Raw genomic sequence first — 21,201 nt, 5'->3', positions numbered from 1 at the left:
CCATTTTGCCGCATAGCATGCTCTGGTGGTGGGCTTCCTTGCCTCCCGAATGATGTCCATACAGTGGGAAGGCAAGTGCAGGTAGCCAAACTCTAGGACTTCAGGAGCCAGATCGCCAGGTTGAGCTGTTGCGGATCTGGATGCTGAATGTCGCCATGGCTCTGCATCAGAAGGCTGGGTGTGAGACGTAGCAACCAGGATGAGAGTCATCGAGTGCTGCCTGAGCTTGCATGCCACCAGCGGTATCAGAGGTGCTGGGGGAAAATCGTCCGCAAATTTGCCTGACCAGTTCATCCATATCGCATTGCCCTGCGATTGTGGGTGTGGGAACCTGGCGGCGAAGCTTTGGCATTTTGCGTTCTCCCTTGTGGCGAACAGGTCTATCTCTGGATGACCCCACCTTTGGAAGTACGGTTGGAGTACTGATGGATGTATCTCCCACTCGTGCATTTGGTGGCTGTGCCTGCTGAGCAGGTCCGCCATCTGATTGTCTTTGCCCGGGAGGTGTTCTGCCATGAGGAAGATGTTCCTCTGAATGGCCCACTTCCACATGCTCTGAGCAAGGTGAGACAGCTGCGGAGAGTGCGTTCCTCCCTGCTTTTGAATGTAGTACATGGCTGTCATGTTATCCGTCCGGATCAACACGACCTTGTTGCACAGATGTACTTTGAAGGCTTTGAGTGCCATGAAGATCGCCATCAGTTCGAGAACGTTGATGTGCATCTTCCGTTGCTGTTGCGTCCATAGTCCCTGCACTGTGTAATGGAGGACATGATCTCCCCATCCCTGAAGAGAGGCGTCCGTTGTCAGGATGATCTGTGGCACAGGCTCTTGGAACGGTCAGCCCTTGCAAAGGTTTCGTGGATTCCACCAATGCAGAGAATTGTATGCCCGACCGCTCACCAACATTAGGTCTTTCAACTGCCCGTGAGCCTGAGTCCACTGACTTGCTAAGCACTCCTGAAGCGGACGCATATGTAGCCTCGCGTGCGGGACTATGGAAATGCAGGAGGCTATCAACTGCATGAACACGAGTGTTGAGGTCGGAATTTCTGTATCAGCGATTGAATGCTGCTGACCCTCACTGAATTTGGCTGTGCTGTGGCCGCCAGAGTGTTTATGGTTGCGCCCAGATACTGCCGTACGTGGGCGGGCTGGAGATGGGATTTCGGGTAATTCAGTGAGAATCCCAGATCGTGCAGGAGGTGAATGGTGTGGGACATGTGGGCAGCACACTGCTGGGCTGACTTCGCTTGGATGAGCCAGTCGTCCAGATAAGGGTAGACGTGGATGTTCCGTCTCCTGAGATGCGCCGCCACTGTCGCCAGGCACTTTGTGAACACCCTGGGTGCCGTGGTGATACCGAAAGGCAAAACCTTGAACTGGTAGTAGTGCTGGTTTTGTATGGTGAAACTGAGGTATTTCCTGTGTGAAGGGTGCAGTGGAATGTGAAAGTACGCATCCTTTAGGTCTAAAGTTATGAGAAAATCCCCCTGCCTCAGCAACGGGAGCACCTGCTGCAGGGTCAGCATATGGAAGTGCTCCGACAGGATGTAGTAGTTGAGTGGCCTGAGGTCCAGGATGGGCCTGAGGGACCCGTCCTTTTTTGGTATCAAGAAGTACAGGGAGTAGACCCCTGTGCCTTTTTCCTGCACTGGTACGAGCTCTATTGCTCCTTTTTGCAGCATGACGGTGACTTCTTGCTGCAATAAGTGCAAGTGCTCGTTTGACATAGGACGGTGTCTTGGGGGCATGTTGGGTGGAGTGGATGTTAGCTCCAGACAACCATATTGGATAAGTTTTCTGACCCACCTGTCCGTGGTGATGGACTTCCAGACGGGTAGGAACTGCTGGAGTCTCCCCCCGACCGGTGTTGTATGGTCGAGGGGCAGTGACAAGGCGTCACTGCTTGCTGGTGGCAGAGGATCTGGAGCTGTTGTTTCCACGTCCTCTGCCCTTGGTGCTGTTGCCACGATATCCACCTCGACCCTTGTTGGTGTAAGTGGTCTGAGTGTTGCCCTTTTAGTATTGCGTGGACTGGGAGAGCTGGCCCCTGGAGACGCCTCTAGCGCTGGAGCGACGAAAGGACCCACCCCGAAACTGCTAGGACTGTAAGGCACCCATGGATTTTGCAGTCTGTGTCCTTTTTTATTTTTTCTAGGGTGGTGTCAACCTCTGGACCAAACAGGTGATCTGGGTTAACCGTTTGGTTCAGGATGGTGGTTTGGATTTCTGGCTTAAATCCAGAGATTCTCAGCCAGGCATGTCGCCGAAGCATAACACTAGTGTTTATAGCCTTGGCAGCGGTATCAGTTGCGTCCAGAGCGCACTTAATTGAAGCGTTAGAGATTAGCTTCCCTTCCTGAATCAGCATCTCAGCCCCTTCCTTGTATTGATCAGGCAGGTGTTGCAACAGGGTCTCCAGTGTATCTTAGTGTGCCCTGTCATAGCGCGCCAGAAGCGCCTGTGTGTTAGAAATGCGCCAGATGTTGGCTGCCTGTGCTCCTACCCTCTTCCCCGAAGCCTCAAAGACCTTGGATTCTTTGTCTGGGGGAGGAGCATCGCCCGTAGTCTGAGAATTAGCCCTCTTCCGGGCATTTGAGGCGACAAGGGAGTCCAGAGGCAACTGTCCTTTGATGTAAGTAGATCAGTAGGCGCCGACTTGTATTTTTTGTCAATCCTAGGGTTTATCACCCTTGCCCTGGTAGGTTCTTTAAAGATCTCAGCAGCATGCTTTAAAACACCTTTCAGCATAGGCAGAGTTTTAACAGTTTTTTCTGATACTGAAAAGGTGTCAAAGAGGAAATCCACATCCACAGGGTCAGCATGTAGCTGGACGTTGTGATTGTTAGCCGCCCGCTCAATGAGGGCATTGAAAGCAGTAGAGTCCTCTGTAGGGGACGTTTTAGCTGAAAAAAGTTGAGGGTCTTGTCCTGATTGAGGATCCCCAGGATCACCACCAGCTGCCCAGGGTTAATTTGTATCCTCAGGGTCTGTATAGACTGGATAACTGTATTCATCCTCATCATCTCCCTCACCAGCGTCCACATCTGAGTAAGTGGGCAACACATCATGAGTCTGCGGGGAAAGGGGTTCCACCAAGACGGGAGAGCAAGCAGAGTCCTTCTGTTTCTTGGAGAGGGATCTTGTAAGACTCCAGTTGGGGTTCTGGGGTGATTTTCCGCTTTAGGAGGGAAAGCCTGCCCGTTTCGGCATCGATGAAATGTTCCTGACGCTCATCCCCCGAAGGTCGTCGAGGCCGCGGGCCGTGGACCACCGATGATGCTTTCGGCGCCGAGGAGACCTTTTCGGGCACGCCGGCCACTGCCTTAGGAGCGAAAGCCTTCGGCGCCGTCTTAGGCGGCAACGTGAAGTGGATCGGCGTGGACGCCTTAAGTGGTTTCTCCATAGGTTTCACAGGCGGAGGATCGTCCGGATCGACCGACGTGGTGCCCTCACGGATGCGCTGCAGGGAGTCCGTCACCTTTTTGGTGAACGCGGCGGATGGGCGCGCCGGCTCCATGGAATCCTTCGAGGCCACCTTTGGAGTCGACCCTCGGGGTGCAGCGCCCTTGGCCTTGTCCTGCGGACGCGAAGTCGTGAGGACCTTTGGGTCATCGAGTCGCTTCTTCGGGTCACCGAGAGTCTTCTTCGGCTCGCCGCCAGCCTTCTTCGGGTCGACAAGGCTTTTGCCGGTGTCGATCGTCTACGGTGCCGACGCGCCTGTCTCGACCACCTTCACTTTAGCCTTCGGCGCGGCCGACTTCGTCTCGACGCCCTTGACTGGAGTCTTCGGCTCGACAGCCACCTTCGGCTTCTTCGGCGCCGAAGCCTCCGAGGCCTTGGAGCCCACCAAAGCGATGCACACTTTCGGTTTCGGTGCTGGCACCTGCGCAGTATCTGGCGTCGAGACCGTTGGTTTCACTTTCGGTTTCGTTTTGCCAGGGAGTGGCTCGGTAACAATGTCCAGGGCCATGGAACCCATAGCAAGATCTTGGGTAAGGCCCGAAGGCGATCCCTCGACCTGGGCATTATAAATACGGCAACGCTTCAGAGTCAGTGTGAGGAAGCTCCTCGTCCGAGCTATCCTCCATGGCCCCGAGGGACCCGTCGTCGTCTCCTACCTCGTCGACGACTTCTTCGCCCTCCAACGCCTCAGCTTCCGCGTCGTAGTCATCTTCGACGTCCGACGCGGGGTTTGATTCAGAAATGTCCTAGGATTCGTCCTCGACATCCCCTGCATTGAAGATGTCCGCCGGAGCAGATTGCTGGGCCTCCAGGCGCGCAGCTCGTCGAAGCTTAAGTGTCTTCTTAGACCTGAAGCGGGAACAAGCCATACACTTGTCCTCATCGTGGTCCGGCGACAGACACTTGTTGCACACCGGGTGGACGTCGATGTGGGGGTATTTCGAGTAACAGACCGGACATCTCTTGAATGGACTTCGGTCCATGATGGACGGTCGATAGGTCAGGAGCGTCGACTGGGCCTTCCACGCCGAGAGCACGCGGGAGTACAGAATCCGGCTCGGAGCCGAGCTAGAAGAAGTAATGCCGAACGCAAGACAATACCGACGTATAGACTAAAGACCTTTTGGTCTGAAGAAAGTTTTCTATTGATTCCGACAAGAGGGAATTAAAGACATCCGAACCCAATGGCGGAAAAAAACAATCTGAGGATGGAGTCGATGCCCATGCGTACTGTAGTCCAGGGGAGGAGCCACCTATCTCGTGATACTTCGAAGACTCTTCCAGGACAACAATGTGCAATCATCCGGACCCAACACTAGGCGGCGATCTATGCACAGATATGAATTCAGCAGCCCACATGCCTCGAACCTGCCTGTCCCACTGTAGTATCCGCCTCATTGATGGCTTCCAAGCAGTAATGCTTGTTGAAGGTGTGCCTGCTGGACCATGTCGCTGCACGGCTGATCTGATGAAGTGGCACACCAGCAAACAGAGCGGTGGATGAATACATAGCCCTCGTAGAATGAGCCCTCACCGAAGACTGCAAAGGCTTGCCGGCCTGTTGATGGCAGAAGGCAATGGCCGAAGAAATCCAACGGGCAATCGTTGGTTTGGTAACTGGATGCCCCTGACGCAGTCCTCCATAAGCAATGAACAGTTGGTCAGACCTGCGGAAGGAGGCAGTTCTGCTAATGTAAAATTTAAGGCATTGTTTGATGTCCAAGGAATGCAATCGCTGCTCAGCCGGAGACTGTGGCTCAGCGAAGAAAGTTTTCAAGAACACAGGTTCATTTAGATGAAAGTCTCTAGGCACCTTGGGTAGGAAAGATGGGTTGGTGCGAAGCACCACGCCGTCAGGTTTGAATTGAAGATAAGGCGGTTTGATAGTAAAGACGTGGAGGTCACTCACACAACGAGATGAGGTCAGAGCAAGAAGAAGAGCAACCTTCCAGGTGAGGAACTTAATGTCCGCCCTATGGATGGGCTCAAATGGTGGGTTCATAAGTTGCGACAGAACAACATTGAGATGCCACGGTGGAGAAGGGCGCCAAATAGGTGGGAACTTCCAGAAAAGCCCTTTGAAAAACTGGCGGATAAATCTGGACGAGCAGAGGGAGGAGGAGCCATCCTGCCGGAAGCAAGAGATTGCAGCTAGGAAAACTCTCAAAGTAGCATGCAAGAGTCCAGATTGAGCTAGACTCAAAAAGAACGGAAGAAGCTGCTCCGGAGTAGAATGGATTAGATGGACATTTGCTGCCATGCACCAATGACAACATTTCTTCCACTTGAGTTTGTAAGTTTTGATGGTAGACGGAGCCCTAGCATGAGCGAGGATCTCTCTGCAGTCTTGCGAGATATTTAAGTTTGCGAACTCAAGGTGCTCAGGTTCCATGCCGTTAAGAGTAAAGTGGTCCCAGTAAAGAAGGAGAGTGTATTGTTAGAAACAATTTAAATAAATCAAATAAACAATGAATACATCTATAATGTTTAATTCACATTATAGGAAAAAGGCGATCAAAAACAAATTCACATATTGCAGTTGTGCTGGTGCCCCTGGGGGTAAGGGGGGACGTGCAGTCGTGAGGGTAGTGTAGGACGGGATAGTGACAATAAAACCACGTATCTATCAAACATTAGTAAGAACTCAATGTCAGATAAACAGTAGAATGATCATAAATCAACACAATAGTTCAAAATACACATGCCCCAATGTCCATACTATATAGGAATCTTGGGTAGGGGGGAGGCTGTGTTTCAAGGTGAAGAAGCGTGTCGACGTTTCGACCCTATCGGCGCAGGAATCAATAAAATCCTTGCATGTGGGTCTTCATCAGGACGAAAGAGGGGTGACAGGGCAGACAACCTGAATTAATCAGTGTTGGTGGGTAATACTCATTTTGAAACTCGATAGGAGACAATAAATCTTGGTAAGTAAAGTCCGATATCCCGGAGGGATAAGGCAAAGGATCCGGGCACTGGACAAGGAGGACCCACTCTACGTATCGATTAGCGTAGAGTTTCTCGATGTGTCCCCGATGTTGGAAAGGAATACGTCCGTGTGAATCGGGATGCGTATCCGGTCAGTAGCGATTCAGTGAAGAATGCGCGTCTCTCTCCTCTCTCTTTTTGAATTGAAGATAAGGCGGTTTGATAGTAAAGGCGTGGAGGTCACTCACACAACGAGATGAGGTCAGAGCAGGAAGAAGAGCAACCTTCCAGGTGAGGAACTTAATGTCCGCCCTATGGATGGGCTCAAATGGTGGGTTCATAAGTTGCGACAGAACAACATTGAGATGCCACGGTGGAGGAGGGCGCCAAATAGGTGGGAACTTCCAGAAAAGCCCTTTGAAAAACTGGCGGATAAATCTGGACGAGCAGAGGGAGGAGGAGCCATCCTGCCGGAAGCAAGAGATTGCAGCTAGGAAAACTCTCAAAGTAGCATGCAAGAGTCCAGATTGAGCTAGACTCAAAAAGAACGGAAGAAGCTGCACCGGAGTAGAATGGATTAGATGGACATTTGCTGCCATGCACCAATGACAAAATCTCTTCCACTTGAGTTTGTAAATTTTGATGGTAGACGGAGCCCTAGCATGAGCGAGGATCTCTCTGCAGTCTTGCGAGATATTTAAGTTTGCGAACTCAAGGTGCTCAGGTTCCATGCCGACAATTGTAGAGTGGATGGATCCGGACGGCAAACCTGGCCCCTGTCCATCGTCAGGAGGTCTGGACGAGGACGAAGAGGAATGGGCTCGCACCTGGACAGAAGGAGCAACTCCGAGAACCACGCCTGTCTGGGCCATCGAGGGGCGATCAACAGAATGTGTCAGGGCTGCCTCCGCATCTTCCACAGCACCTGTGGTACTAACGGGATCGGCGGAAAGGCGTAAGCGAATAGATCGCACCAATCGATCAAAAGGGCATTCCCGCATGATCCGGGGTGGGGATGCCAACTTGCATAAGACGGGCATTTCAGATTCTCTGGTGTCGCAAAGAGGTCTAGAGATGGGCGACCCCATCGGTGAAATACAAGATCCAGAGTCAGTTGATGCAGCTCCCATTCATGTGTCGACGATGTGGACCAGCTGAGGGAGTCTGCCAGGATGTTTGAAACGCCCGGCAGGTGCACCGCCGTCAAGGTTATCTGATGACGGAGAACCCAATCCCAAATCGACTGAGCCAGTCGAGACAAGCGTTGAGACTTTGTCCCTCCCTGTTTGTTCACATAGTGCATGCTGGTGGTATTGTCCGTTTGAATAAGCACTGACTCCCCTTGAATTACAGGAAGTAATGACTTGAGTCCCAGAAAGATCGCCATCAACTCCAGCCTGTTGATATGCCAAGAGCGTTGGGGTGGAGACCATTTGCCCTTGATGGAAAGACCTTGAAGATGAGCACCCCAGCCGTCCAGAGAGGCATCCGTTGTGAGCGTGAGTTCTGGCGCGTTGACGAGGAAGGATGTTCCAGTCGCTAGGTTGGTCGGATGTGCCCACCAGCACAGACCCTTTCTCATGCGAGCTGTAACGGCCACTTGGTCGTTGAAAGATCCGGAGACCTGACGCCACTGTACGTCCAGTTCCTCTTTAATGGGACGGGTCCGCAGTCTGCAATGTGGGATCAGTGCAATACAAGATGATGCCATCCCCAGAAATGACTTTAACGTCCGGACAGAAACGGACTGCCTTGATCGAATGAGAGACACCAGGCCGAGGATTTTCTGTTGTCGTTCATGTGAAACAAATGCCTTTGAAAGCATAGGGTCTAAGATCGCTCCCAAGAAAGTTCTGGTTTGCGCTGGTGCAAACTGTGACTTGTCGACATTGATTGCCAAGCCGAGGGATTGAAACACATATTGACAAAGACGAGTCTCTTGGCTCAGTTGATGGCGTGATTGAGACTTGAGGAGGCAATCGTCCAGGTATGGAAAAATTTGGACGCCTCGGAGGCGTAGGTGAGCCACCACAGGAGCCAACACCTTCGTGAACACACGAGGGGTGGAGCGGAGTCCGAAAGGCAACACCTTGAACTGATAATGTGTCTGCCCCACCCTGAAGCGCAGGTACTTTCGATGCTGTTGGAGAATTGGGACATGAAAGTATGCGTCCTGAAGTTCTATAGTGTGTCATGAAATCCCCGCTGGCCAGAAGATGCAGGATCTCCAGTAGTGTCAGCATGCGGAAAGATTGGCTCTTTAGGTATCTGTTGAGAGCTCTCAAATCCAGAATTGGTCGCCAATCTCCCGTCTTCTTGAGTATGAGGAAGAAACGAGAGTAAAAAGAACCCTCGCCTCTCGGAGACACTGGAACCACTTAGACTGCACCTTTCTGAACAAGAAGACGGGCTTGATGGTAAAGCTCCTTGAGATGGGGAGGAGGCGGGCCAGATGGTGGAGTATGAGGAGGAATCTTGACGAACTCTAAGGTATGACCTTTCATCACAATGTCCAAAACCCAGCGGTCCGAGGTGATGGAAGACCACTGAGAATAAAACAGAGAGATTCGACCTCCAACACTTTGGGGATGACAAAAGTCATTGGCGTTTGGGAGTGGATCCCCGATAGGATGACTTTCCCCTATAGGGCTTTGAGGACTGTTGTCGATTTGATTGCTGTTGATTGGAAGAGTAACATTGGTTGCTCTGATTGTAGGAGCGATATTGAGATCGTCCTCCTCGAAAAGTGGAAGTAGTGCCACGTCCACGTGCACCCCGAAATGGCTGCTTCCGAAATTGCAAAGTGTCCAGTGATTTAGCCGTATCAGTGTCCTTCTTAATGGACTCCAGAGCTTCGTCAAGGTGGGACCCAAACAGCGATTCACCATCATATGGCATATCAAGGATCTTGGATTGAACTTCCTGCCGGAAGGAGGTGGACTTCAACCAACCCTGGCATCGTAAGGCAGCCGCACTAGCAAGCTAGCGGAAATCAGTGCCCGCAATATCAACTGCGCAGTCAATCATCTCTTCAGATGCTCTTTGTCCGTCCTGGAGGATTTGCAGAGCGTCGGCTTTGGAAGCGTCCGGGATGAGATCGACTAGGGCAGATATGTCCGACCACATCTGCCGGTCGTAGCGACCCAAGATGGCTAAGGCATTCGCCGCCCGTACTGTAGTGGAAGCCATGGTGGAGAATTTTCGTCCAATGGCGTCTAGGCGCCGACCTTCTCTATCTGGAGGTGCGGTAATTGGAGACGCTGGATTACGGGCCCGACGCTGTGCCGCCTGAGTTACAACCGAATCCGGCTTAGAGTGAGAGACCAGGCATGCTGGTGAACCAGTTGGGGCCTTATATTTCTTCTCAATGCGCCGCACTTGGGCAGGTAATGAATTCGGAGCCTACATGAGCTTAACTCCCTCCTTCCATATAAAATAGATTATTGGAATCGTGTGGACTTGTTTGAAAGGCTGATTTTTGAAATCGTAGAGGAAACAGTCCTCCTCTTTCTATGTCCTTGGCAATTTAAAGCGCTGAGCCGCTCTATCCATAAACAGATGAAAACTGGCAATATCTACTGGAGGGGAATCTCCAGATTCTCCTGGCTGAGGGGAGGGCTCTGCATTTGGTAGTTGTCCCACTCTGCCATGCCGGTGGAGGCATCATCATTATCCGTGTCATCGTGGACCTCTCCGTCCTCCCGTTCGGAAATCGCCTCGTCATCCCCATCCTGTGGATACACAGTTGTGTGAATCTTGACCGACGTTTGAACCAGGGGTGAAGGCGTCAATGGCAAAGGTGGCGGAACAGTTGGCGGAGCTGTCGCAGTCGGTGACGGTCTAGGAGTACCTTCTGGCGCTGGTGGAAAACGCTGGTTGTAGTCGTCCAGCATATGCTGGAGATTTGAAATCAAAGACAAAGGCAAAGTAGCCATTGGAACTTGGACGAACAGTTCCTCAGCATGAGACTCCTGGTCGCCGCCTTCGTCGTCACTGCCGGAATCTTGACATTTAATGATGAGATCAGACGGACTGTGGGCCGCCCCGAAAGTGTCATCCACATCATTATCAGAGTCCGAGTCGGGCTCAGAGGTAGTGGCAAACATAGGTGAAGGAGGCTGCGGATCAGGAGCAGACAACTGGTGGCATGGCATTGGACGGCGATGGTGTGACAGAACGGTGACGACAGATGCAGAAACTGAAGAAGGTAAAGGCACAAGAGGCAACGAGGCAAAAGAAGATGGTACCGCCGTCGACGTTATCGTTGACGGTGCTGAAATGGCAGTCGATGAAAATGACTTAGATAAATCCAGCGTCGGCGGTAGGCTCGTCGACGAAGCAGTCTTCGCAGTAGACACCCCTGTAGACAGAGCCCTCGTCGACGAAGCTTTAATCGACGGAGTCTTCATTGACGGCGAAGACTTTTTAATGGATTGCGTCGACGATGTTGGTTTCTTCGTCGACGAGGTGATAGGAATCGTCGACGAGACAGTCTGAAAGGCCAATGAAACTCTTGTCGATGTAGAGGCAGTCGACGAGACCGTCGTCGACGAGCTAAAAGCTGGCGTCGTTGTCAGTGTCGTCGTCGATGATGTATACACTGCAGATCTCGTTGTGGGAACGCTCGTAGACGCTCCCGTCGACGACAAAGCATGTTTAGGTGTGGAAACACGCTGTGAGGCAGCAGAAGACACCTGAGAGCCAGGTCTCGTGGGCGCAGCAGTAGTAGGAGCTGGTGGGGACACCACAGAGGCCAAAGGTGGGGCCAGTTTCTTCTTTTTTTTAGAAAAGGAGAAGGCATATCCTGCACACTACCACGCTTAGAGGCTGCAAAGGAGGGTCCAGATTGAAAACTCTCAGCATCAGACAGAGCTGAATCCTTGTCTTTAAGACGTTGGAGCCAAAGGAGGAGACGACCTCTGTCCTTTAGAGTCTTGTTAGAAAAGGTTCTACAAAACTTGCAGCTGCCAACTTCATGCTCAGGGTAGAGACAATAAATACATTTCTTGTGAGGGTCCTCTTTAAAAAGACGCAACTTCCCACAAGAAGAGCAAGGTCGGAATAAAGACTTCTTACTTGACATGATGAAAGTTCAGGAAACAAGAAGCAGTTGAGGAAAAAACTGAGCAGAGCTCAGGGAGACTCCCTTCACACGACGTGCGGTAGAAAATCTGAGGGCTTGAGCTTCTGTGGAGAAGGTTCTAGAGGGTGCTGGCGCCTGATTGGCTGTAGTTTGGACTAACATAATGACAATGATATGTTACAAGTGTTTTCTTTCTCTATCATGCATTCCTATGGAGGAATTGTTTTAGAGGTTCAGTTATGTATTTACTTCTAGTTTTTCTTATGTTCTCACATATATACATTTTTAGTATTTATTGCTATTTTATGTACCGTGGTAATCCCACTTCGACGACGGGGAATATTCAAGCATGTGAATCTATGAAAGACACCCCTAATACAGGAGAATCTGTCTTTATTTCGGAAGAAATGACAGCCAAATAAGGCACATCTACACAGTGGGTGTCAATAGAAACACTGCCATTGCCTCTCAATATTTTCAGACGGACTCGAGCCACAAACAAACTATTCACCAATTAGACCTCAACCACTCTGGTAATACTACGAGGCACAGAAGGGTAGAAGAGCACCACACTTATATAAAGATAGTATCAGCAAAGAGAATTTGTCTGATTCATAATTGCAAGGTGCAGCTGTAATCTTGGCAGAGAGGGCCAAGAAGACTTTTCTCCGACTCATCATGTTCACCTACTAGGGTATGGTATCTTGCAGTAGAGGACGCAGAGGTTCAAGGCTCTATCAGTATTGGGGTCCTAAGTCAAATGAGCACACGTGTGACTTCTCAAAGAATCAACAAACACCTACCTGTAACCACCATACTATCCCCATTCACTTAGTCACATATGAAAGAAATGATCACAGGAAGAACCTGGGATTGTAAGAAGAGACCACCAACTTGAAAAAAATCTGGGACAAAATCCCAATCTTCATTCATACACATCATTAAAAAAAAACGAATTTCCTTTTTTTAACTCTAGGTTTTCATAAAAGACTGGCGAAGAAAAGCAAGTTGAATGTAGACAGACATTTTTTTAAATACCTTTTCAACAAAATGAAACCAAAATAAAGAACAGCTTCTACAATCCAGTAACAAACTGACACAATCAGGGGCATACTGATTTTAAAAAGTTAAACAAATGCACAGAGTTGTTATTTGCTACAAATACATAGGACTAGGGGGCGGATTACGACTTTGGCAGTGGAGTAGCAGGGCGACATGCCACTGCACCGCTCCCACACTGCCCTAGTCGACCGCCCACTGGATTACAAATTGTAATCCGGGCAGGTGGTCCTGTGGCAGCTGGCCCACAACGCTGACTTCCATAGGCTTATAGGAGAGCTTTAGAAAGGCAGTGCCGTGGGTCAGCCAACGCACATTCTAGCATGGCATAGAGCGCAAAGTCAATGCTGTGCTGGAACTGGGGGAGCATACAGACAGAGTAGCACACCATTTGCCCCCCTGCATGCACCCCCATGCAGTGAGGCAACAGGGGACCCTGTAGGGCTCTCGAAGTTTCCTTGCCGGCGTCAGTTTCATGGCGGGCTCACCACCACAAGACAGCTGGCAGTGAGGAAACTCGTAATATGCTTGGCAGGGATTGTGGCCTCACACCGCCGCACCCCCACCAGGGATCGCATGTCCCTGACGGTTGCAGCGGCTCTATGGTTGTCCGACCGCCGTAGTCAGAATACGGTGGTCGTAGTGCTGGTGCGGTGGTCCTGGACCACCACTGCACCACCCAGTTTGGAAGTCCTATGGACCGACAAACTCGTAATCAGGCCCTAGCTGTTTAAGTGATTTTAAAATAAACTAAACTAAAATAGTTTTTGGAAAACTCTTGTCTCTACAGTGGTGTGGGTTACCTAATGATTATGTATTTTCGGAAAACCTCATACCAGAAAAACATGGGCAGTAGGATTACAGGTACATAACATTTTCTATAGCAAGCATTCTAATTTACAAGTGAGTATTTAAGGTCTGCCAGTATTTTGTACGACTTCCAAACACCTTGTGAAATATACCAAACTAAAGACCAACACACCAAAAAAACATCAAAGGGGGCGGACAAGTCTCAAGTCTACCAAATTAATTAAGACATCAAATATGGGAGGAGTTCTGGTGCTTCAAAAACAGGAAGCGGTTTACAGACAAATACTTCTATTCCCTTTCCAAACTTTAAAGCTTTGCAAGCACTGCCGATCTTCCAACCACTATGATTGCAGAGCAGTAGGGGCCACTTATGTTCATTATTAAAGTATCAACAAATCAAAATTAGTATTAGGAGAAACACTGTACAGCAAGCCAAGTCACAAAGCAACTTGGCTGTGCATACAATATGGGTACCACTCAGAGGCTACCTTGTAGGGATTCCTGTAGCATCAAACATCTGTGGCCCTCGGTGAAGATGAAAAGGGTTTGTACCTGGGAGGATTTGGGGTATTTGGCTCCAGAAACATGAACACCACCACAACTGTTCAAAGCTTGGGAGTGGACTAGTTCAATAAAACAAACCTTCAATCTCCTCTCATGCATCACTTTGGTCGAGGAGTTCCTCCTGTAATAACACCGCTACTTGCAGCCTAGGCCTAGGAGGACCTATATTTTTATTCTGAGGGGTGGGGGAGCTGTGCCAAGCTTTGGCCAAGATGAGCATTTACTATGCTCCTGGGGATCAAAGACTAACATTATAAAGAAACAGTGATGTGTTTTAGTGCAAGAACTAATGGGCAATTAGTAATGTTTTTGTCATTCAGGTATCAAAGAGGGAACAGAAAAGAACCTAATAACCCTCAAAGTCTCTTACACTATGGGTACTTTTACACTTTTAGGGAAATCAGACTGCTAATAGCATGGTGGAAAAAATATTTTTGATTGAGTTATTAAAAGAAATAACTAAACATAACTGCAATGAGCAAATTGTTTAGCGTGCTGCAGATTTGTTTTATTTTTTCTGCAAGAGAGGGCGTGGCATTAAAAAGCTTGTAGACCACTGATTTACAGGATTAATAATACGTGTTTTTACTCAATGTTTTCACAATGTTATCCAAAAACATGATGAAATAAAAAATACTATCATATGAATTAATAATTCAAGCTTAAAAACAGGCTCCAAATGCCAAAAAGGTTAATGATGACATTGTATCAAGTGAAGTTCTGCAAAATAGAATAGCGAGATTCAAATGTTTACAGTGTGGTGTTGTGGTTACTGACCATGCACAACAGGCAATATCTAGTGGGAGACTGCAAACGGAAACTTAATGAGGTTCTCTCTGGGGACCCGTGTGGTATTACCAGTTCTGCTTGTCACTTTTTACTGACAAGGGTAAACAAATAGGTGGCAGTCCAGTATACATAGTTCTATTTTGTTTCCATATTACCAGTTGGAGGAAGTTGTTGTTCTATTCTTTGCATAATGATGCCCAAGTAAATACAGGCAGAGATTGACTGAAAACTCAGTTTCCAGTGAAATTCAAGAAATTTCACATGTCCAATTTCCATAATGGTAAGTTATAAACATGCTTACATACACATACTGCCATGGGAGTCAGATTTGGGAGACACTATATTGTCACAGTGTGACCCTCTCCACCCACCCCCAACTACTCTCCCTTCACCCACCAAAAAAATGATGTATGTCTCACCACCCCCAACCTCCCAGTACAATTACAGACCGGTTCCTCTGGTTAACCAATCATGCAGGTCAGGCACACAGGAAAGGGATCTAATCCAAATATAGCCAGCAACCAGAACAAATGAACCAAAGAAAATAGCATTTGGATATAAAGGATATTTTTGCATAATCAAGTTACAAAAAGTAGGTTATAATGTTCTGCTGCCAATGGTATAAGATCCAGGAAGAGCTATACTATTCAAACACTACATTCAGGAGCCAGTACTAATGGGGGGATTGCTCGTGACCAACTCACTGAGAAATGTTGTTATATTTTTACCAGATTAAAAAAAGCTTACTTGGAAACCGTCTGGATGATGAAGACATCTTTTCCCCTCACAGACTCCTGAATCTGTACTCTTGTTTCTTTGGATAAATGAGAAATTGCCAGATTATAAATATATTCTTATGGATAGAAAACGGTTCTCATCATAGTAAAGTAAAAGCAAATTTGCATTACTTGAAGACAAGAAACTAAAATGCCTTATTTGAGCAGACACATTGAATAAAGCTGGTCTGTTTGCCAAAGTTCAGAAAACAAGTCAAGTGAACATTCGAGATTTCATATGGTAAAGAGGTGGCCTTTACAATAATATAAATGTTAAAATATACATCAACTGCGCCTGCTCACCTTGAATGTTCGGGGCCTAAACAACCCAGTAAAGAGGCGAGCGGTCCTTTCTTTCCTGGAGAACTAGAGGGCTGACATTTATCTCCTTCAGGAAACGCACCTCTTGGCCAAAGACTGCTTCAGGATGAAGTCACGTAGCTTCCCGCTCCAATACTTCTCCTCAGGACCCAACAAGACCGCAGGGGTGGCGGTACTGGTGGCCCAGCACTTCAGGGGGAGGGTTGGGAGGAAAGTGGCAGAAATACGAGGCAGACTGCTCTCCTACAGCTTTTCCCTAGGGGATTCCTCCTTTACGGTTAGCTCAGTTTCTGCACCTAACGGAGGCCAGGAGAAGTTCTTCCTTCAGACACTCACTGAGGCAGCGGCTGCACCGGATCGGCATGTCCTGATCAGGGGGGACCTGAACCTGGTGTTTGATACCCAATTAGACAGATCGGGGCAGCGCTCCATGCAGGCAGGTGCCCTCTCACAGGAGGGGTGGGCCAGATTGGAGGAGGTGGGGTTGGTGGACCTCTGGCGCAGCTTTCATCCAGGAACTCGAGACTTTTCCTACTATTCCCATGCCCATAAAACTTATGCGAGATTAGACTATTTTCTATGCTCTACATCACTTAAAGCGCTAGCGACTGAGATAGATTTTGGAGCCGCAGCGCTTTCTGACCATGCACCGCTATCGGTGGTGTTCTCCTTCCCTCCGGTGCCTAGAGCCGCGCGCTGCTGGAAATTGCGCGACACCTTACTACATCGTAAAGACAACGTGGAGAGAATCACTGAGGCCACAAAAGATTTTTTATCACACAATAACACCGCAGACACATCTCTGGCTACACATTGGGCTGCACTTAATGCGGTCCTTCGCAGGGAATTTATAGCAATCTCGGCGGCGGAAAACTCCGAGAGGGCGCTCAAACGCGATGAATTGACATTGCGGACCAGGGAACTGGAACAGATGCACCAGAGGACGGGAGCACCCCGGGTGTGGAGGCAGCTCCGTCAAGTTCGAAAACAATTGGCTGCCTTGGACCAAGACAGGGCTGAGTTCGCGGCACTAAGTACGCGGCACATGTTTTACACTGGGGAAGACAGGTGTGGACGTCTGTTAGGCCGCGCACTTTGGGAGACTCAGCAGCAGCGTATGGTACAGGAGATAACCACGCAGGGTGGGGGGTGCGTCACGAGCGACGGAGACACAGCGAAGGCTTTCAGTGATTTCTACACCTCCCTTTACACGGGTACGAGGCTCGACCCCGCAGCTGGTGAGACCTTTTTGGAGTCGGTTCCCCTCCCGACCCTATCAAAGAATCAAGCGGAGCAGCTGGACAGGAGTATTCGCCCCGAAGAAGTGAATTTGGCGATCTCTCGTCTTAAGCTTGCCAAGGCGCCGGGTCTGGATGGATTCACAGCTATCTTTTAGAAAACCTTTTGTCCCCAGGTGGCACCGTTGTTGACTGCTTTATTCAATTCCTTTTCGGAACCCGGAGCGATTCCGCGGAACTTGCTGGACGCCACCATCTCGGTCATCCCTAAGCCGGGAAAAAACCGCACACAATGTGGGGCGTATCGCCCCATATCTCTCCTTAATTTCGACCTTAAAATCTACACTGGCATCCTGGCTGCACGGCTGGCTCCTTTCATGCAGGGGATGATAGACCCAGACCAAGCAGGTTTTATCCCAGAGCGAAAAACGGTTGACCATATGAAAAGAGCCTTACACCGGATAGAAAAGGCGACACGCACTAGTGGGGAATATATGTTGCTCGGCATTGACGCCGAAAAAGCCTTTGACCGGGTCCACTGGCCATATCTAGAGAGCGTCTTGATCAAAGCAGGGCTGGGAGATACTTTCCGGACCTGGGTCCTCAATTGCTACACCTTCCCCACAGCAACGGTGAGGAAAAACGGATGCTCATCTCCGCGCTTTCCCATTGAGCAGAGGACGCGGTAGGGGTGTCCACTGTCACCCCTACTATTAGCTCTGTATACAGAGCCTTTGGCGCCGTCTCTGAAACTAGATTCGAGAATACAGGGGATTAAGTTTGGCGCATTCGTTCACTCGACAAGTCTTTACGCGGACGATGTCCTCCTGTCACTAGGCTCCCCCAGAACCTCCTTGCCGGCATGTTTGGAGATCCTGGACTCCTTTGCGAGAACAGCAGGGGTCAAGGTCAATATGTCAAAATCGGAAGCGCTGGACCTCTCCCTGGAGGGACAGGCGGATGCCTACCTGCAAAGCCGTTTCCCCTTTCGGTGGGCGTCGGAGGCTATCCCGTATTTGGCGATCCAGCAGGCAGACACTCTGTCTGGCACGGTTAATATTAATTATGCTAAGTTGCGCCAGACGCTGCGGACGGAACTCGGCCGGTAGAGGCATCTTCCCCTAGCCTGGCTTGGCCGCGTCGCCGCTGTAAAAATGACCATCTTGCCGCAGATTTTATATGTCTTCCGGGCTATCCCCCTGCGTCCTCCGGAGGGGTGGATTAAGCAGACACAATCGGAACTCGCCCAATTAATTTGGAATGGCAAGCGCCCGAGGATGAAGCTAAGGTTAGCCATGCACCGCCGGAACAGGGGGGCCTGGGCCTCCCGGATCTACGACTCTACTATCAGGCGGCGCACCTTAGGACCTTGGTGGAATGGAGCAGGTGGGAGTCAGAAAAGCACTGCTCTCCAAGGATCAGGCTGTAGCGGGCAGACCCTTACAGGAAGTTCCCTTCCTCCGCAAGACGCATCGCCCTCCTAATCCTTCATCACGCGGGTACCCATGGAGGTATGGGACCAGACTAATCTGCGACATGAGCTGACCACATTTCCCTCCCCGCTTACGCCGCTAGTGGACCACCCGGAGTTTGGGCCGGGATACGATGGTCAGGCCTTCGCCAGGTGGCTGCCGGCAGGGTGCGGAGTGCTGTACCACTTATACACAAAAGAAGGGATAGCCCCCTTTGAGCATTTGCAACGGGAATATGGCCTACCGGAGACAGAGAGGCTCCGCTATTTACAGGTGAGACATTGAGCACTTCATGCTCAGGTGCGGACGGAAGCGGATAGGAAGCTTAGCCCCTACGAATACTGGCTACTCTCACGGACGTCGGACAAACGACTCATCTCAGACCTATATTGAATGCTGTTGCTACGGTATGCACGGGTCTACAATCCAAGCAGGGTCCGCTGGGAGCGGGAGCTGGGTCGGGAGCTTTACAACAAAGAGTGGGAGGAAATCTACTACCGCGCACGACACTCGGCTTACCACATGGGGCTGACAGACACCTTTATCTAACTGGCGACCTACTGGTATTATACGCCAGAGAGAGTACACGAAATGGACCACACTAGTGATGCCAACTGCTGGCAGGGTTGTGGCGAAAGGGGTACATTGGTACACCTGCTATGGGAATGCGCCCGGATCCAGGATTACTGGAAATTAGTTTTGGATGAGGTAGATGTCCACTTTAATACGGAGATCCCAAGGTTCCCTGCCTATGTTCTGCTGGGTCTCCCGAATGCCCTGACCTACCCGTTGAAATCACGCAGGAGGAGGTTGATAGCTATAGCCTTAGGCTCTGCAGTTCAGAATGTTCTCTCTTTCTGGCGTACAGAGCACATCCCCACCTTCCAGGGCTGGTTGTTTCGACTTTGGGCAATACTTGGCATGGAAAAGCTATCCTTAATCAAAGCTGGGGAAGGATCTAGATACGCTGAACTGTGGCAGCCGTTCCTTCCTTTGTTGGCCACAGAATTCAGGGAAGTGATATGTCCCCGGTATTTGCGTCTTCTACGTCTATCACAGGCTCATCATTGAGAGGCTTTGGTATGATTGGTTGTTTGTGTGCTGGCGATCACGGACCTGGAACCGGGGTGGGGGGCGGGTAGTTGGGGGAAGGGATGGAGGGTGGGTGTGGGGGGAGGGGAGGGGGGTCGTTTTTTCCCCTGTGTGCAGCCGACTTGACTTTATAATTACTTTAGAAAAGAGAGAGCATTGCGGGGCTTGGGTAACGTTTACTTATAGCGGTCTTGGGTTTTCAATGCCTCCTCCATTGTTTGGTGCGTTCATGATCAACAATGCTTCTCTGCTTGTATTTGAGCTGCCTTGTTCAATAAAAAGATGTAATACTAAAATATACATCAAATAATTAACCGCTAGATACGGTGTCTAGTAACATACCAACACATGATGAGAAATTCTTACAGCAACTTCAATGGAAGCCAGCTCATTCCCCAAGACTGCACAGAGGAAGGTAATCATGGAAATAAGACACCAAGATGTGTGGCTAGGTAGGTATGAATAGAAAGGCAAGCAAAACCTCACATATATTAATTCCGAGTGTTTTTAAATGGCTTCATGAACTAGTGTACAGGGGCCCAACCAATAAAACTAATTCTCAATATCCATAAATGAAGCAAAGTTAGGACTGATTGCATTTTCGAAAGATCGCACACAGTTTTGAATAGTGGGCGAAATTAAACAAATCATATGTTAGGAGAGAAAACAAATAATCCCTGAGCAGTAAACTGGAGATCAGAATGGAGTGCACATCCACATTGGTTACTAGTTTACCTTCTAGCGCTACAAATGAACATTCAAACTGACCAGTTTGAAACAGCACTCTAAAGCTAGTTTATGGTAGTCGAAATCCTTTAAAACAAAAACAAGGAAAACTGAGGATTTGAGGAAAAATCTCAGCTGTATTCGTCTTGAAAGCAAACATCTCACCTCTGTTTGGTTCTTGAAAGACTTGCACTTTCCCAAGTTCTTCCCCTAATCTCCTGTTGATAGAGACAAAAGAAATAGCTTTGTAGACTGGAAATGGCACATCAACGTCACCACAAGCCCATGATTCGAACTGAAATAGAAAAGGTAACCATGCCACCACAAAATTCACATAATGGTTCAGCGCTGCTTGCAGTACAAACAACTTGCCTCCAGGTCGAACGACAATAGCTTTTCAGTCTAAATTATTAGCTGATAAAAGTATTATAAGATTTGAATTCACTGCATTTTCAGGGATTAGTCATATAAACAATGTTTCGGCCTGTAGTGATTGCCAGAATGTAGCCATCTACCCAAAACAGCCCTATTATAAACAGTTAGTTTAAAGATGCACACATAGCTAATGGGAACAATGTGCCTCTTCTTTCACTCCACAATTCATCTAGATAACCCAGATCGTGTAGCTCTGCAAATTCTTTTTTAACAATCTTCAATCTATTTGCATCAAGGTGAGTAACTCCTATTGCACGCAAGGCATTTTTGTATCATTTTTTTTTAAAATGACATTGTAAGATGGGTGGTGCGGTACAGCGGATGCTATACCCTTTAACATCGAAGCATTTGCAGTACAGAAGATCCCAAACAAGACCACAGGACTGACTTTCACCCAAATGATATGAAGACAATGGCCCAGATCCCAGTACCATTTATTG

The 21,201-nt window shown here is 49.2% G+C and overlaps 1 protein-coding gene across 2 annotated transcripts in view; it reads right to left on the bottom strand.

The window, feature by feature from the left end:
- Window positions 1-21,201, bottom strand: part of PRPSAP2 (phosphoribosyl pyrophosphate synthetase associated protein 2) — a 440,767-nt gene that overhangs the window by 286,369 nt on the left and 133,197 nt on the right. For both annotated transcript variants that reach the window (XM_086940712.1, XM_086940714.1), the window contains exons 3-4: window positions 20,492-20,544; window positions 15,449-15,515 (exon numbers count right to left, since the gene is read on the bottom strand). In XM_086940712.1, the coding sequence (XP_086796838.1) occupies window positions 15,449-15,515; window positions 20,492-20,544 (120 nt within the window). The remainder of the gene's footprint in view (window positions 1-15,448; window positions 15,516-20,491; window positions 20,545-21,201) is intronic.

Source organism: Lissotriton vulgaris, chromosome 10 (genome assembly GCF_964263255.1).
Source record: "Lissotriton vulgaris chromosome 10, aLisVul1.2, whole genome shotgun sequence".
Taxonomy (NCBI): Eukaryota; Metazoa; Chordata; class Amphibia; order Caudata; family Salamandridae; genus Lissotriton; species Lissotriton vulgaris.
The sequence above is the reverse complement of the archived record's forward strand: the minus strand, read 5'-3'. Positions and strand labels throughout refer to the sequence as shown.